Source organism: Rhincodon typus, chromosome 9 (assembly GCF_021869965.1).
Source record: "Rhincodon typus isolate 14 chromosome 9, sRhiTyp1.1, whole genome shotgun sequence".
NCBI lineage: Eukaryota > Metazoa > Chordata > Chondrichthyes > Orectolobiformes > Rhincodontidae > Rhincodon > Rhincodon typus.
In genome coordinates, this window is record NC_063340.1 from 91,091,190 (window position 1) to 91,108,766 (window position 17,577).

Genomic DNA, 17,577 nt, shown 5'->3' on the forward strand with positions numbered 1-17,577 from the left:
ACCAATAACTCCAATCCCCACCCACCCACACTCCCACCACTCCAATCACTACCAATAACTCCAATCCCCACTCACCCACACTCCAATCCCCACCCTCCCCCCACTCCAATCCCTACCAATAACTCCAATCCCCACCCTCCCACACTCCAATCCCTTCCCCTAACCTCAATCCCCATCCATAACCCAATCCTCACCCACACCTATATCTCCTCACCCACACCCCCAATCCCCACATACACTCCCAATCCCGATCCATACCCCTAATCCCCACCTACAGCTGCTGTTGAGTGGCTGGTCACTGTGAGGATTGAGTTTAGATTTTTTTCTGGGATCAGTGTGTCACATGCTTCACTCTCCAATCTTCTGCCCCCATCTCCTTCTGCTCCCACCCCTCCCCCACAATTTCCCACTGAAAGGTGAACCCCAGCCCTACTCCCAACTCAACATCAGCACCATCCACTGCCAGGAACAACACCATTCCATCCAGTATCCAATCAGATCATCCCTGGCCTCTTTCCCATCTTCAGTTAGCTGCTCTTTCTCTGTAACGCTTCATTGCAGCACACTGTCCACTACTCTCCAGGGAGGTCCGGTCTGCTCCTCACACATTCCTTCCTACCTTTCCCCTCCAGGTGTGTGCATGTGGGAAATTCTCAGCTTTGGGAAGCAGCCTTTCTTCTGGCTGGAGAATCGGGATGTGATTGGAATCTTAGAGAGAGGAGACCGGCTTCCCAAACCAGAGATGTGTCCACCAACACTCTACACTCTGATGACCCGCTGCTGGACGTACGAACCACGCGAAAGGCCAAGGTTCTCAGAAATAGTCTGTCAGTTAAGGTAAGAATCTTTTCCTGAGAACAGCCCTAGGCTGGAGTTCAAAACCAACAAAGTAACAACCAAACTCACCATCCAGCTACTACAGGGTTACTGAGTGACAGTGTGAGGGAGCTGGATTAACATCAGTAGGGATACAGCCAGTAACACAGGGCGCAGGGGGGTTGGGGGGGTGCCGGAGGGGAGAGGGGTTACTGAGGGATAGTGTGAGGGAGAGGGATTAACATCAGTAGGGATACAGTCAGTAACACAAGGCGCTGGGGTGGGGAGAGGGGTTACTGAGGGACAGTGTGAGGGAGAGGGATTAACATCAGTAGGGATACAGTCAGTAACACAGGGTGCTGTGGGGGGAGAGGGGTTACTGAGGGACAGTGTGAGGGAGAGGGATTAACATCAGTAGGGATACAGTCAGTAACACAGGGTGCTGTGGGGGGAAGAGGGGTTACTGAGGGACAGTGTGAGGGAGAGGGATTAACATCCGTAGGGATACAGTCAGTAACACAGGGCCCTGGGGAGAGTCATTGTAGTCAATGTTGCTGCTTGTTGTTATCCGTGAGATTGGGGATAGTGCAGGTACAAGATGCTTATCTGGAATTTGAGCCATGATCCAGTCCAATGGCCCAGCACGCTGTTGGGGCTGAATGGCCAGCTATTGCTATGATATCCTCGGTTGCTGTGCCCATGGGCAGTGTGTCTGTAAGCACAGTGTTGACAGTTGCTCCTGTTCCTCCTCACACTCAGTACACCTCCTTCCTGTTACAGTGACATTCACCAACTGGAAAAGGAACAGCAGAGGGAGAGGAAATATTGGACCCAGCGCCGTGCCACTGTCAGGATGCCTGATGGCCACAACACAGTGAACGAGGCTCCACCAAAGGTAACAGATCGAGCCCTTTACACAGGGCAGAGCGCTGAAAGGCGAGTTAATCATAAATGACCTGAAGATTACAGTCAGTTGACAATGAGTTCCTGCATGTTACTCTTAAACCTGCAGCAACCCCTTGCACAGTTTCCTTGGTTTCCAGCAGTATGCTTTCCCATCTCGGCTCAGCTTCCAAAATCAACAAAACTAAACCGATGTGGCATTTACAACACAATACCAAATATTAAAAGGTAACCACAAGCTAATAAACTACATCCTTGTCTTTAATTCACCCACACTGTGTACAAATAGTGAGCTCTCCTTTGGTCCGATATCGACCTCTCTGAGTCTCCCAATGGGCACGAGCTCAATTTGGATTGTAAATCCGAAAGGGCAAAGCAGAAATCCTAATCTCATTTTCTCCTGGTTGGAGTTGAATTAATGGCCGTTGTTATGTGTAGCCAGCAGGCTTCAGTCCTCACAGGGAACCACCTCCCGCTCTCGCCCGATTCCCCACAGAGCCCTGTATCCCGCTCTCACGCACGATCCCCACGGAGCCCTGTCTCCCGCTCTCTCAACTCTTCGTACTGAACCTGAAGCTACCTGACAGTGTGAGTTTAATGTCCAATATACTTCTGTTGAGATGAAGACTTATTTTTCAAGGCTGACTGTGTTGAGCTAAGATCTGAAGTTGAATCCCTGATCTAAATGATCATTTTAGTCTGAGTGAGAAGATTGTTCTGTAGTTGATGGGACAGTCTCTGAGCTCTCAGTCTGAATATCTGATGTTAATCCAGCCTCATTACTCTCTGTTCCAGCCGGCCAGAGCAAGAGGAGTTGCCAGGAAGTCACCTCCTTTTCCCTTTCCGAATCCAGGTCTCCATGTACAAGTATGTACCAATTTGTCACAGTTAGTGTGAAACACAACATGGTAGAGCACCAGCTATAGCTCAGTGAGATCATTACTTTCTGTATTTCAGGGAGGTAAGGCTGGAGAGAGTGTATTTTATATTGGTCCTGCCCATAATAATAAACAGCAGACAGCCACTTGGTTGCATATTAGCACGCCTTGAGACGATGGTCCCATACCTATAACCCATGGTGTGTGAGTGAATGTTCTTTCAATTTGTTCACAGGATGTGAGCATTGCTGGCCAGACCTCTCATCCCTAATTACCCTAAGGACAGTTAAGAGTCACCCACATTGCTGTGGGTCTGAAGTCATGTGTAAAAGTGTGTTAGAATGTGAGTGAATGTGTGTATGAATGGGTTTGTGAGTATTTGTGAGTGAAATGACCCAAATCCAGATGCAGCAGAAACCAATCCTATAATTAACCAGAACGAAATGGCAGATTCATGTGAATAAAGCAGAATTTGGAGCACTCTGGGTGAGTGCATGCATCACTCACAGCAAGAGAATGGATGGCAGTGGTAGAAGGGGAAGGGCCTGATCTAAATGTGATTACAGGCTGCAGGCTAGAAACTGACCATGAAAGGATATTTGATATTTAGGTGGGGTGGGCAAAAAGGAAATGGGAAGTAGCCCTGATGATAAAGGATGAGATCGATATAATAATGAGAGCATCTCCAATGGGAAAAACAGGATGTCAAAGGGCAGTATTAATGTTGGTTTATATATCACCAAACATAGTAATAATGTACGATATAGTATAACTCAGTTTCGAAATATGTGTACCAATGGCAATGGAGTTATCGTGGGTGACTTCATTCTACATCTGATGAGTATCACTGTTGTAGAGGAAAAATTCCTGACTATGTTGATCATTTTCTGATCCAGTGTGTTGAGGAACTAAAGTGCTGGGTATTTCAAATCTGGTTTTGTGCAATGATTTTTGCCCTAATTAATAATCTCGCTGTAAAGGAATCTTTCAGGAATAGTTACCAGAGGATGATAGAATTTTCCATTAAGTTTGTAAAAAGTGTGATTCAATCTGAAGTTAGGGTCTTAAATCTAAACCAAGGTAATTATGAAAATATGAGGGGAAGTTTGTTGTGGTGAATTGGAAATGTACGGTGGTTGCACAATGGTTAGTATTTAAATAATTACTATTTGATTTTCAAAAGAAAAAGCCCATACATTCCTTACAGACAAAGATGTCCAACATGAAAAGTGAAAAAGCCATTTCGAACAAGGAAAATTAAAGGTAGCATGAAGTCAAAGAAGGAGGCTTATAAAGTTACCAAATAAAAGTTGTAAACTTGAGGACTGGGAGAGCTTTAAGTCTCAGAAGAGGACCAAGAAATTGCTAAAGAAAGCAAGTACAGAATATGAATATAAAATAGCAAGAAATGTAAAAACACAAGGGAATGTCAGGCACTGGTTCAAATATTAAAGGAAGGGTTGTCTAGAGTAAGAAGCTCAATTTTGTGGAACCATTAGGGAAAGATTTGTTTTTTTTTGTTAATCACTCATGGGACATGGGCATTTCTGGTTGTCCCTAGTTACCCCTGAGAAGGTGGTGGTGAGCTGTAGCCCACCTGCGGTAGGTACACCCAGAATGCCCTGAGGGAGAGAATTCTAGGATTTGACCCAGCGACAGTGAAAGAACTTAAACACGTGAATGTGTAGTTGATAATATAATTACAGTCCTGACCTTGATCAGCATTTACAAGAAGCAGAGTTATGCCAGTTCTTAAACCACAAGGGGAGAAGTTGTTGAGGAAAGCAAGAAAGAGACTAACTCTAATTAAAGAAGTGGCATTCAAAGAAGACAATGTTTGTGATTTGCTGATCACTGCGTGATTGGAGCAGCCACCTCCTCTTTTGATGTTAGTTTCATTGGAGATCACCCTCTGCCCAGTGCTTCGAGTTAATCCAGGAGCAGCCTGCACTGTTGCTCATGTTTTAATGTGTGCTTGTCTAGTCTTTGCTTTCAGATGCTCTACACAATGATGCTGCAGCTACATGACACCCCATTGATGCTGTGAGTTCTGATACCTCCTGCTGTCAGAAACTGATCACTGTTGGCTTACCCTGTGCCATGTGCTTTGTCTGTCCAGTGTCTTGCTGACCGCTGTGTTTTCTGTATGTCTGTCTGACACGCCCAGGTGCCCGAGTCTCTGTGTGCCAGTTCACCACACATCCCCTGCTCTCCAAGTGAACAAACCCCTGGTGACTCCACCAATACCTCCTTTCAGAAGCAGTTCCGACGCCTCAGTGTACGGGTAAGACCAGCCTGTGTGTGTGAAATGACACTTTGTTCATTTTTCTTTGTCAAAAACCTGGGTCTTGTTCAGATTCAGGAAGAGAGTATCAATGTCCCTGCATGAACCAACTTGCAATTATAACTTGGCCACATCCTGTAGCTTCCCAAAGCCAATGAAATGCAGTCGATTTAAATGCAATGTAGGAAATGCAGTGGCTACCGTCTGTACAGCAAGTTCCTGCAAACACTAACATGATCACAGTGAGAGAGTCTGTGCTGGTGGGATTCAGTAAGGGATAAGTGTTGGTCCCTACGCTGAGGAGTGTCTCCCTGCTCATCCTTAAATATTGCCATGGGATCTTTTCACTTGTCCTGAGACAGAAGACTACCTCGATTTCATGTCTCATCTGAGATAGATGTACCTCTGATCGTGTAGCACTCCTTCAGTACTGAGTATCAGCCTGGAGTCTGTGCGGGACCTGACCCCAGAGCGTTCTGAGCCAGAAACAAGTGTTCCCCGCTGAGAGAAAACTGCAGCCTGTGGTGGTTTTGATTAGGACGTAAGGTATAGGAGCAGGAGGAGGCCATTCAGCCCCTTGAACCTGCTCCATCATTCAGTCAGATCATTGTTGATTTGATTGTGATCTGAGAGCATTTTGATGCTTAAAGTGATTAGTGTTTATATGTTTCAATCTGATTCCTAATGTTAATGTTTAGCCCTTTCCTCTTTCTGATGTTCATAAATGTCCTTCTCAGCATATCAAATAAACACTGTGTGTGGCTATCTGCAGACAGGAGAGGTGATGGGGTCATGGATTAGTAACCCAGAGGCCTCTGGCTATGCTCTGGGCACGTGGATATAATGTAAATGAACCTGGAATGGAAAAAGGGGGATAAAAACGATGATTATGTTAGTTACGCATTAGAGACATCTCAAGATCATGTCAAATTCACCTCAAGATGATCTGCAGGATTTACAACAATGTCAGAGCCAATGGGAGATGGGATTTGTGCCAAAATCTGCTACGTCACTTGCATCAATACACAGTTGTCCCTGCGGAATCACCTTAATCCCAATCTTCATTGAAGATTCTACATTTAGCAGAAACCATCCTAAACTGGCTCCCTGGATTTCTTAAGAGGAATCTTTGATATTGTAACATAAATATCTGACTTACAGCTTTCCAAACATGACACATGTCAACATAATAAAATATTCATGTTAATTAGATATTAATTTAATAATGTAGCAGACAATTGTGTGCCCAGCCCTGGAGGTCTTTTTTATTCGTTCACTGGATGAGGGGCGTCGCTGGCTTGGCAGCATTTATTGCCCATTCCTAATTGCCCAGAGGGCAGTTAAGAGTCAACCACGTCGCTGTGGGTCTAGAATCATATGTAGGCCAGACCAGGTAAGCATGGCAGTTTCCTTCCCTAAAGGACAGTAGTGAACCAGATGGGTTTTTCCCGACAATCGGCAATGGATTCACAGTCATCATTAGACTCTTAATTCCAGATATTTTATTGAATTCAAATTCCACCATCTGCCGTGCTGGGATTTGAACCTGGATCCCCAGAATATTATCTACGTCTCTGGATTAACAGTCCAGTGATAGCCTAGTGGGCACCACATCATTGAATATATTTAAGAAAGGAAAATATTTCTGGACACTAAAGGCTAAAGCCATTAAAGGTCTTGGAGCAGTTGTGGGGGTACGACTTTAAAGTGGACCATCAATTTTGATGCTATTGGATGGCAGTGAGGGTTTGTGAACCCAGCAGGGGGTAATTGGAAGGGGAGAACAGAGGGTACTTTACTCTCTTAGTCTCTGCGTTGAGGGACTGAGGCCATTATCATGATGTTAGCACCATCAATACAGAGCCTGCAGCGTGTAATTTCGTTTGTTGCAGGTCTCTGATTCACAATACACCGTACTGTACCTGTATCCATTCTGTACCTGTTTCCATATTGGTCTCTGATTCGCAATGTACCGTACTATACCTGTATCCATTCTGTACCTGTATCCATTCTGTACCTGTATCCAAACTGGTCTCTGATTCACAGTGCACCGTTCTGTACCTGTATCTATTCTGTACCTGTATCCATACTGGTCTCTGATTCGCAGTGCACTGTTCTGTACCTGTATCCATACTGTACCTGTATCCATACTGGTCTCTGATTCACAATGTAATGTACTGTACTGTACCTGTATTCATTCTGCTGTCAGCTTCTGATTCAGTCTCCTTCCTACTCACGTGGACAGCGTGTTACTCTCTGAGGGGACTGAGACACGTCCGCCTCAGTTGAAAATATTTGGCCATCAGCTGTTTGTTGCACGAACCTAAGCAGTTTCCTGGGTTTTACAGGAAGCTGATCTTATTGGTGAGATCAACATCAAAGAGGAGGCACAGAAACTGCGGGAGATTGAACAAGCCAAACTTCAGGAAAGGATCAGGCAGCAACAACGAGAGATGTTAGAGGATAAAAAATGGTTGGAGAAAGAAGAGAAACTTCTGGTAAGTCACATTCTTTTGAATGTCACCACAAGGGGATATCACTACATTGAAAGCTATTACCTTATGAGGAGGTGGTGAATTGAGTATTTCTGCCAAAATGTTGCCAGGATGGCACTGTGGCTCAGTGGTTAGCACTGCCTCCTCACAGCACCAGGGACCTGGGTTCGATTCCACCCTCGGGTGACTGTCTGTGTGGAGTTTTCACATTCTCCCCGTGTCTGTGTGGGTTTCCTCCAGGTGCTCTGGTTTTCTTCCCACAGTCCAAAGACATGCAGGTTAGGTGGATTAGCCATGCTAAATTGCTCGTAGTGTCCAGGGCTGTGTAAATTGTGGATTAGCCATGGGAAAAGCAGGCCTATGGGTCTGGGTTGGATGCCCTTCGGAGGGTTGGTATGGACTCAATGGGCAGAATGGTCTTCCCCCACATTGTAGGGATTCCATGAGAATGTGCTGGTAAGATGGGTTATTTTTGTTGTAGTTCTGGGTGAGCTGAGTGTGCTGTTTGGCTGGTTTGAAATGCAGAATGATGCCAACAGCATGTGTTCAATCCCTAAACTGGCTCAGATTGTTGTGAAGGACTCTCCTTCTCCACCTCTCCCCTTTGTCTGAGGGTGTGGTGACCCTCAGGTTAAACCATCACCAGTCATCACTCTCTCTCTCTCTCTCTCTCTCTCTCTCCCTGTAATGAGAGAGGAGCCCTATGGTCCTCTGGGACTACGACAACTTTACTTTTTACCTTTTGTGTCTTATGTTTTTGTGAATATGTTTATGATGGATTCAGATAATTCATGGATACTTTAATTCTTTCCTTTCTCCCCAAGGCTCCAAATGATAACAAGTCACAAAATGTAAGTTGTAATATTATGAATAGCTTATTTGCAAAATCTATGCCCCCATTTATGTTTCAGTACAGTTAGAGGTGGTAAGTCTGAATGATAACTTTAGCTGGACAGTTCATGTTTCTGTGTAGATCACTAGTGCAAGTAAACCCTCAAACTACTGACCAGCCATTCAAACTCCTCTCTTTTAACTTAATGTGATTAAAAATAAAGATCACAATTACCTTTTGTAAACCCCCACGGCACAGGAGTAACATCATCAGACAGTTTGGTTTTTAATAGATTCAATACTTAACAGTGTCTGAGTTGGGAATAACACTGACCATCTGGGAACTAGTGCCAAATTTGGGAGAGATGTCTCACAGACTATCAAGCAACAAAATAAAAACTGAAAGAATCGTGGATGGTGTAAATCAAAAACAAAAACAGAAATTGCTGGATGGGCTTAGCAGGTCTGGTGGAATCTATGGAGAGAAGTCAGAGTTAACGTTTTGGGTCAAGTGACCCTTTCTCGAAACGATATCAAGCACCAGCTTGACATAGTCATATTCACAGAATCATACCTTACAGACAATGTCACAGACACCATCATCACCATCCCTGGGTATGTCCTGTCCCACGGGCAGGACAGACCCAGCAGAGGTGGTGGCACAGTGGGAGACTGTCAGGAGGGAGTTGTTCTGGGAGTCCTCAGCATTGATGCCAGACCCCATGGAGTTTCATGACTTCAGGTTAAACATGGGGCAAGGAAACCTCCTGCTAATTACCACGTACCGTCCTCCCTCAGCTGATGAGTCAGTACCCCTCAATGTTGAACAACACTCAGAGGAAGCACTGAGGATGGCAAAGGTACAAAATGTACTCTGAGTGGGGGATTTTAATTTCCACCACCAAGACTGGCTCGGCAGCAGTATTACTGATCGAGCTGGTTGGGTCCTAGAGGACATAGCTGCTAGACTGGGTCTGCGGCAGGTGGTGAGGGAACCAACAAGATGGAAAAACATACTTGACCTCATCCTTACCAATCTGCCAGCTGCAGTTACATCTGTCCATGACAGTATTGGTAAGATTGACCATCGCACAGTCCTTGTGGAGACAAAGCCCCACCTTCACATTGAGAATGCCCTTCATCGTGTTGTGTGGCACTATCACCGTACTAAATGGGACAGGCTTCGCACAGATCTAGCAACTCAAGACTGGGCATCCATGAGGCTCTGTGGGCCATCAACAGCAGCAGAATTGTACTCCAGCACAATCTGTAACCTCATGGCCCGGCATATCCCCCACTCAACCATTACCATCAAGCCAGGAGATCAACCCTGGTTCAATGGAGAGTGCAGGAGGGCATGCCAGGAGCAGTACCAGGCATACCTGAAGATGAGGTATCAACCTGGTGAAGCCAGCAAACAGGACTACCTGCACGCCAGACAGCGAAAGCAGCAAGTGATAGACAGAGCTAAGTGATCCCACAACCAATGGATCAGATCTAAGCTCTGCAGTTCTGCCACATCCAGTCGTGAATGGTGGTGGACAATTAAACAACTCACTGGAGGAGGAGGCTCCACAGATATCCCCATCCTCGATGATGGAAGGGCCCAGCACATCAGTGCAAAAGATAAGGCTGAAGCATTTGCAGCAATCTTCAGCCAGAAGTGCCAAGTGGATAATCCATCTCGGCGGCCTCCAGTGGTCCCGAGCATTACAGATACCAGTCTTCAGCCAATTCGATTCACTCTACATGATAGCAAGAAATGGTTGGAGACACTGGACACTGCAAAGGCTACGGGCCCTGACAACATTCCGGCAATAGTACTGAAGACTTGTGCTCCAGAACTTGCTGCTCCCCTAGCCAAGCTGTTCCAGTACAGTTACAACACTGGTATCTACCCAACAATGTGGAAAATTGCCCAGGTATGTCCTGTACACAAAAAGCAGGGCAAATCCAACCCGGCCAATTATCACCCCATCAGTCTCCTCTCGATCATCAGTAAAGTGATGGAAGGTGTCAGTAACAGTGCTATCAAGCAGCACCTGCTCAGCAATAACCTGCTCAGTGACACCCAGTTTGGGTTCTGCCAGTGCCACTCAGCTCCTGATCTCATTACAGCCTTGGTTCAAACATGGACAAAAGAGCTGAATTCCAGAGGTGAGGTGAGAGAGACAGCCCTTGACATCAAGGCTGCATTCGACCAAGTGTGGCATCAAGGAGCCTTAGCCAAAATGTAATCAATGGGTATCAGGGGGCAAACTCTCCAGTGGTTGGAGTCATACCTGACACATAGGAAGATGGTCGTGGTTGTTGGAGGTCAGTCATCTCAGCTCCAGGACATCTCTGAAGGAGTTCCTCAGGGTAGTGTCCTTGGCCCAACCACCTTCAGCTGCTTCATCAATGACCTTCCCTCGATCATAAGGTCAGAAGTGGGGATGTTCGCCGATGATTGCACAATGTTCAGCACCATTCGTGACTCCTCAGATACTGAAGCAGTCTGTGTTCAAATGCATCAAGCTCTGGACAATATCCAGGCTTGGGCTGACAAGTGGCAAGTGACATTCGCACCACACAAATGCCAGGCTATGACCATCACCAATAAGAGACAATCTAATCACCGCCTCTTGACATTCAATGGTGTTACCATCACTGAATCCCCCACTATCAACATCCTGGGGGTTATCATTGATCAGAAATGCATCTGGACTCACCACATAAACACAGTGGCTACAAGAGCAGGTCTGAAGCTAGAAATACTGCAGTGAGTAACTCATCTCCTGACGCCCCCCAAGCCTGTCCATCAGCTATGAGGCATAAGTCAGGAGTGTGATGGAATACTCCCCACTTGCCTGGATGGGTGCAGCCCCAACAACACTCAGAGAGCTTGACACCATCCAGAACAAAGCAACTCACAACCGGTTCTATGTTATGTTCTATGCTTCTATCTGGAAGGAAACTGGCAGCAGATACATGGGAACACCGCCCCCTGCAAGTTCCCCTCCAAACTACTCACCATCCTGACTTGGAAATATATTGCAGTTCCTTCACTGTCGCTGGGTCAAAATCCTGGAATTCCCTCCCTAAGGGCATTGGGGGTCAACTTACCGCACATGGACTGCAGCGGTTCAAGAAGGCAGCTCACCCCCACCTTCTCATGGGGCAACTAGGGACGGGCAATAAATGCTGGACCCAGCCAACAACTTCCCATGAATGAATTTTAAAAAGTTGCAATCAACTCAAAACATTAACTGTGTTTCACTGTCACTCCGATGCTGCGGAGTTTCTCTGCTTTTGTTTCAGAGTTCCACCATTCACAGGCTTTTATTTTCGTTACTGCGATAAATTTGAAACAACAGTACTTTGATTGGTCCCATTTTTACAGGCACTTGACAACCAATCAAATGCACTCACATTGGTCAAACATAGTGCTAATTGGCTAAAGATCAGCTTTCCAGGAGATTTAACAGCAGATCTTCTCAGTTGTATTAGGTTGATCTCCAATGGGATTTGTTGATGAGGTGGTTTGTTGGTGGGTCATGAACGTGGGGTTAGTGTCACAGGATCTTGTGTCAGTGCCCTGGGGGTGAGGATTCATTCGGTGGAACACACTCCGAATGCTATGAGGGAATGCGATTTTCAGACTCAACAATTAAGCCAGAAAGAAATAAATGGAGGAAACGTCATCTTGTTTCTCAACTCTTTTATTTTTCAGGACAGTGACCAGGAGTCTTGCTACAGTAAGTACCAGCTTTACAACAGAGTTGTTGGATTTGGGAGGGATTCAGCAGGAATATTGCATTGAATTTCCATTGGATGAGGCTGAAAAGGGGAAGGCGATGGCCTGGTGGTATTATCGCTGGAGTGTTAATCCAGAGACCTAGATGATAATGTTCTGTGGACCTGAGTTCATATTCTGCCAAGTCAGATGGTGGAATTTAAATTCAATTAAAAAAAAAACTGAATTAAGTGTCTAATGATGACCATGAATACATTGCTGATTGCCAGAAAAACCTATCTGGTTCACTAATGTCCTTTAGGGAAGGAAACTGCCATCCTCACCTGGTCTGTCCTACATGTGATTCCAGACCCGACATCAATGTGTTTGGCTCTCAGTTGCCCTCTGGGCAATTAGGGATGGACAATAAATGCTGCCTAGCCAGTGATGCCCTCATCCCTTGAATGAATAAAGGAAAGGAATTCTTTCCATAAACCAAGCCTGAGTGTTGCCCAGGTTTTACTGAATTTGAACAAGGATCAATTCAGAATCTGAGTAGTCTGCAAATGCCCAGAAATGCAATGTGTATGTTGAGACTGCAATTATAGACAGGTACTGAATAACCACGTGCTCTGTACAACTCCGTCAGTGATGACACTTTCACAAGGGCTGTTAAATCCAGTGTTTATACTGAATGTAGTTTTTAAAGAGCCTTACTGTTTACAGTGGGTCACACAGCAGCACAAAATTCTTCAAACTGCTGGACCTCTGTCTGAATCCTGCTCCAGTCACTGGACAGTGACTCATGGAGAGCATTCTGGTGAAATAAGTGAGATTGGTAAATGAAGTGCTGGCCTATTCGATAAAGCATGGAACCGAGAACGTGAACCCACTGCTCCCAGCCTCTATGAGGACGGCCAGCAATCAGGAAGTTAATAGCAGTGATGGCCACAGACCCATCTAACAGCTCTAAGTGCCCCTGCAGCCCAGGGACTGCCTTAGGTGGTTCAAGAAGGCAGCTCACCACCACCTTTTTAAGGGCAACTAGGCACGGGCAATAATTTGTGGCCCAGCCAATGACATCCACATCCCACAAGTGAATAAAAACAGACAGAAGGTTAGAGTGTGGAATGTTTTTCTGATTCCAAGGTACTGTCTAAATGCTAGTTATTATGCAGCCATTCTAATCACAGTGTTCTTTCTGTCCCTTATTTGGAGCTGAGTTCACAGTGCCACCTGAGAAACCTCCAAGGAAAAACCTGCCGGTGAGTCCCTGACTGAATGTCCTGAGGCTCTGTGGAATAATCTGGGAATGTTGCATATGCTTGACATGAGGGGGACACTGCTACGATTGGAGAGCTGAGATCAGCAACGAGATACACTGTGCATTCTGCAACACTCCTCACCACCAGGCAAAGCACACTGGGTCTTCAATAAACCTGCCAGTGTCTGGGGCTGAACTGGCACTGATGGTCCAGAACAGCGTACCCAAATATACAACACTAAGGGAGTTCCTGTGGGTTCTCTGAGCAGATATAAATAATGCCGCTCCAATTTTGCAGTCTTCTATACATCCCCTTGTCCAGCTTGGCTTTGAAATTATTTGAGATTGTCCTCCATCAATTGATATCAATCCTGAAAGTCTTTCCCAATTTGATGGGAGTTCAGCTGCATTGATACCAACTCACTCCTTAAACCATAGAAACCAGGAGCGAGATAAGGCAATCCAGCCCTTCGAACCTGTGCTACCATTCAATACATTCACTATCTACCTTAATTAGTTTGTGCAGTTTTGGATTCCTTGTCACTTTGGTTAGACCCCCAGCATGCGACTCTTATACCTATCATGTTATTCCAGCCATTCGGCTTGTCTCCAGCACCACATTATTTTTAATTTTTTGTAATTATCTCTCTGCCTCAATTAATCAGATTATAGGTCATCCCTTCACTTGCTCTTCAGCCTGTTGACACTCCGTTTATACCATCTGTACTATCTTTTGACACTCTTAATTACCCAGAATTATCTTGCAATGATCTCTCTGTCTATAAATTCTGTGCCTGTGTGCTTCCCTTCACTTCTTCTGACGAAGGAGCAGTGTGACAAAAGCTTGTGATTTCAACAAAACCTGTTGTTGTGTGACTTCCAACTTAGTACACCACTTAATACGGTCATGGCTGATCCTCTATCTCAATGTCACATTCCCACTTTCTCCCCCACACACCTTGATGCTTTTAAAATCTAAAAATTTATTTCTCTCCTGCGTGAATATATTCAATGACTTGGCCTCCACAAGCTTCTGTTGTAGTAGAGAAATCTGCAGGTTCACTACCTTCTGAGTGAAGAAGTGTTTCCTCATTTCCGTTCTGAATGGTCTAGCCTGTATCCCAGACTGTGACCCTTGGTTCTAGCCTCCCCAACCAGGAAAAACATCATTCCTGCATCTCGTCTGTCCAAACTATTAGAATTTTGTAGCTTTTAATCTGATCCCCTCGCATCCTTCTAAACTCCTGTGAATACAGACCCAGTCAAACCAAATTCCTTCCCATAGGACAGTCCTGCCATTCCTGGCTGTGCTGGTAGGGAAAATGATGGAAGTTATTCTGTAAGATAGGATTTACATGCATTTGGAGAGGCAAGGACTGATTAGGGATAGTCAGCATGGTTTTGTGCATGGGAAATCATGTTTGACAAACTTGATTGAGCTTTTTGAGGAAGTAACCAAAAAGGTTGATGAAGGTAGAGTGGTAGATGTTGTGTATATGGACTTTAGTAAAGCCTCTGACAAGGTTCCGCATAGTAAACTAATTAGTAAAGTTTGATCACATGGGATTCAGGGTGAGCTTCCCAATTGGATATAAAACTGGCTTAACGGGAGACAGAGGGTGATGGTGGAGGGTTGTTTTTCATACTGGAGGCCTGTGACCAGCGGTGTTCCACAGGGATTGGTGCTGGGTCTGCTTTTGTTTATCATTTATATAAACAATTTGGATGAGAATATTGGAGGGTGTGGTTATTAAGTTTGCAGGTGACACCAAAATTAGCGGTATAGTGGACAACGTAGACGGTTATCCAAGATTACAAAGGGATCTTGATCAATTGGGCCAATGGGCTGAGGAATGGCAGATGGAGTTTAATTTGGATAAATGCAAGGTATTGTATTTTGGTAAAACAAACAAGGGCAGGATTTATACAATTAATGGTAAGGCCCTGAATAGTGTTGTAGAATAGAGAGACCTAGGGGTTCAGGTACATAATTCTTTGAAATTAGACGGGGTAGTTATAAAGACGTTTGCCTTCATTGCCCAGACCTTCGAGTATAGGATTTGGGACATTATGTTGAGATTGTACAGGACATTGGTGAGGCCTCTTCTGGAGCACTGTGTGCAGTTCTGTTCGCCTTTTTATTGGAAGGATATTATTAAATTGGAGAGGATTCAGAAAAGATTTACCAGGATGTTGCTGGGACTGGAGGTATTGGGTTATAAAAATGGGCTGAATAGGCTGGGACTTTTTTTCACTGCAGCATAGCAGGTAGAGGTTATTAAATCATGTGGGATATAGGTGAATAGCAGGTGTCTTTTCCCTTGCTTTGGGTATTTCCAGACTAGGGGCATATTTCTAAGGTGAGAGGAGAAAGGTTTAAAAAGGACTTGAAGGGCAGCTTTTTTACACAGAGAATGGTTCGTGTGTGGAATGAACTGCCAGAGGAAGTGGTGGAGGCTGGTACACTACAGCATTTAAAAGACATTTTGATAGGTACTTGGTTAGAAAAGGTTTGGAAGGATATGGGGCCAAGTGCACACACATGGGACTAGTTTAGTTTGGGAACATAGTCAGTCTGGACTGGTTGGACCAGAATCTGTTTCCGTGCTGTATGACTCTACCTCTGCAATACTCCTTCTATGGCAAAGGATCTTTTCTAGATACAGCAGGGAATTGGTACTGTAGCAGCAGATCAGCCACAAGCTCATTGAATGGTGGAGCAGGCCCAAGGCACTGTATGGTCTCCTGCTGCTCCTATTCCTAATGTTCCTGCAAGCTTGCTGAAAGATACCTAAACTCACCATCAATCCCCCTCTTCAGAGGATGCAGTTCCTAGATTATGAATGAAACCTTTCTGTGTAAGCTTCAGCCTCCTGATGGTTCTCCTTTTCCACATGTTCAGCCGATACAAGCAGCTCCCACAGCAAACCTGGATCGCTCCGATGATACAATCTATCCTCTGGTCATGGAACTGGTTAAGTCTGTGCTGCATCTGAAGAACCAGGTCTACCAGCTCCCGTGTGAAGAGTACATCAATCTGGTGAAGGTAAGCTGGTTAACCCAGGAGAGGGTAGGATGTTTCTCAGTGACACCTTTCCCCATCTCAAAGTTGTGATAAAAACAAAGGAAAAGCACAGCAAGATCCCATAATAGTACCAGGGTACCTTTTTCATCCAATCAAGCAGGCAGATGGGTGTTTAATCTGATCTTATCCTGAAAGGCTCTGATAGTGTAGCTCTGAAGTTTTGGCCTGGAGTTTGTGTTGGGTCTGAACCTGTCAACTTTCCCATTTCAATGACCAGCATGCAGCCTGCTGAATGATACACAATCAATCATTGAGTGAAGAGCTTAGTGTCCATTAACCTGTTGGGTTTTGTCTCACTACAGGGATTATGTTCATAAATATATTGCTTCTTCAGGCTTACAAAATTGGACAGGGAATTTCTGTCCTTCAGTTTTTTTTTGTAAAATTGAGTAGTGCCGTGGATGTAATTCTGGAGTCAGAAGTGGCTCATAATCCAAAGTACATCAGTTCAACTCCCACCAAGGTTAATGAAGAGTCATCCAGACTCAAAACATTGGCTCTCTCTTTCTCTCTCCATAGATGCTGCCTGACCCACTGTGATTTCCAGCTGTTTTTTTGGTTTTCTGTTGTAAAAATTCAATTTGGAAACAAAGTTCCCAACAAAATGAAAATCAGATATCAATAAAACTGACCATGAAACTCTTACCTTGTTGCAAAACTTCACCTGCTTCATGTGATATCACTGCAGTACAGACACAAGACAGGATATAGAACAGAACGTCAAACACCAACTCAAAAAGTAGTTCATTCCAAGGATTACTGAAGAGCAGCACAAATACACAAATGGCCACAAGAGTGTGCTATCACACTTCCCTCTCCTGAATGATTGTTTTATATTCAGTTGATCGTTAGTTCGCTGAGCTGGCGGTTCTGTGGTGTGCAGACGTTTTATTACCTTTCTAAGCGATATCATCAATGCAACCTCTAATCGAAGCGTTGGTGTTCTGTTTCCTTCTGGATTTATGCAATCCTCTGGTGTGATGGTCTTGTCGCTTCCAGTTTTGTTGTTTTAGCAGCACTCTGTATACAGAGATAACAAGGTGTAGAGCTGAATGAACACAGCAGGCCAAGCAGCATCAGAGGAGCAGGAAGGCTGACGTTTCGGGCCTAGACCCTTCTTCAGAAATATACAGGGTCTGTTTCTATATGTTTGTTAATGGAGTCCTATGTTGGGAACCAGGCTTTCAGAAATTTCCTTACAGATCTGGTGTTCGCTTGTCCCAGTATAGTCACTTTGTCCCAGTCAAATTGATGGCCTTCATTGTCTGTGGGTATTGGGATAAGTGAATATTGGTTGTGTCTTTTT

The 17,577-nt window shown here is 44.9% G+C and overlaps 1 protein-coding gene across 6 annotated transcripts in view; it reads left to right on the forward strand.

The window, feature by feature from the left end:
- The window catches only part of ptk2ba (protein tyrosine kinase 2 beta, a), a 125,721-nt gene that overhangs the window by 98,940 nt on the left and 9,204 nt on the right, over positions 1-17,577 (forward strand). Inside the window, exons 21-29 of one of the 6 annotated variants that reach the window (XR_007262860.1) lie at positions 633-837; positions 1,597-1,711; positions 2,515-2,586; positions 4,765-4,881; positions 7,230-7,379; positions 8,201-8,227; positions 11,920-11,944; positions 13,139-13,187; positions 16,089-16,232. Coding sequence is in view for 5 of the 6 variants with exons in the window: in XM_048600860.1 (XP_048456817.1) it covers positions 633-837; positions 1,597-1,711; positions 2,515-2,586; positions 4,765-4,881; positions 7,230-7,379; positions 8,201-8,227; positions 11,920-11,944; positions 13,135-13,187; positions 16,089-16,232 (908 nt within the window). In the remaining variant the exon portion in view is untranslated. Of the gene's footprint in view, positions 1-632; positions 838-1,596; positions 1,712-2,514; positions 2,587-4,764; positions 4,882-7,229; positions 7,380-8,200; positions 8,228-11,919; positions 11,945-13,134; positions 13,188-16,088; positions 16,233-17,577 lie in introns of all 6 variants that reach the window. The other 5 variants (XM_048600860.1, XM_048600861.1, XM_048600862.1 and 2 more) reach the window with 5 other exon arrangements.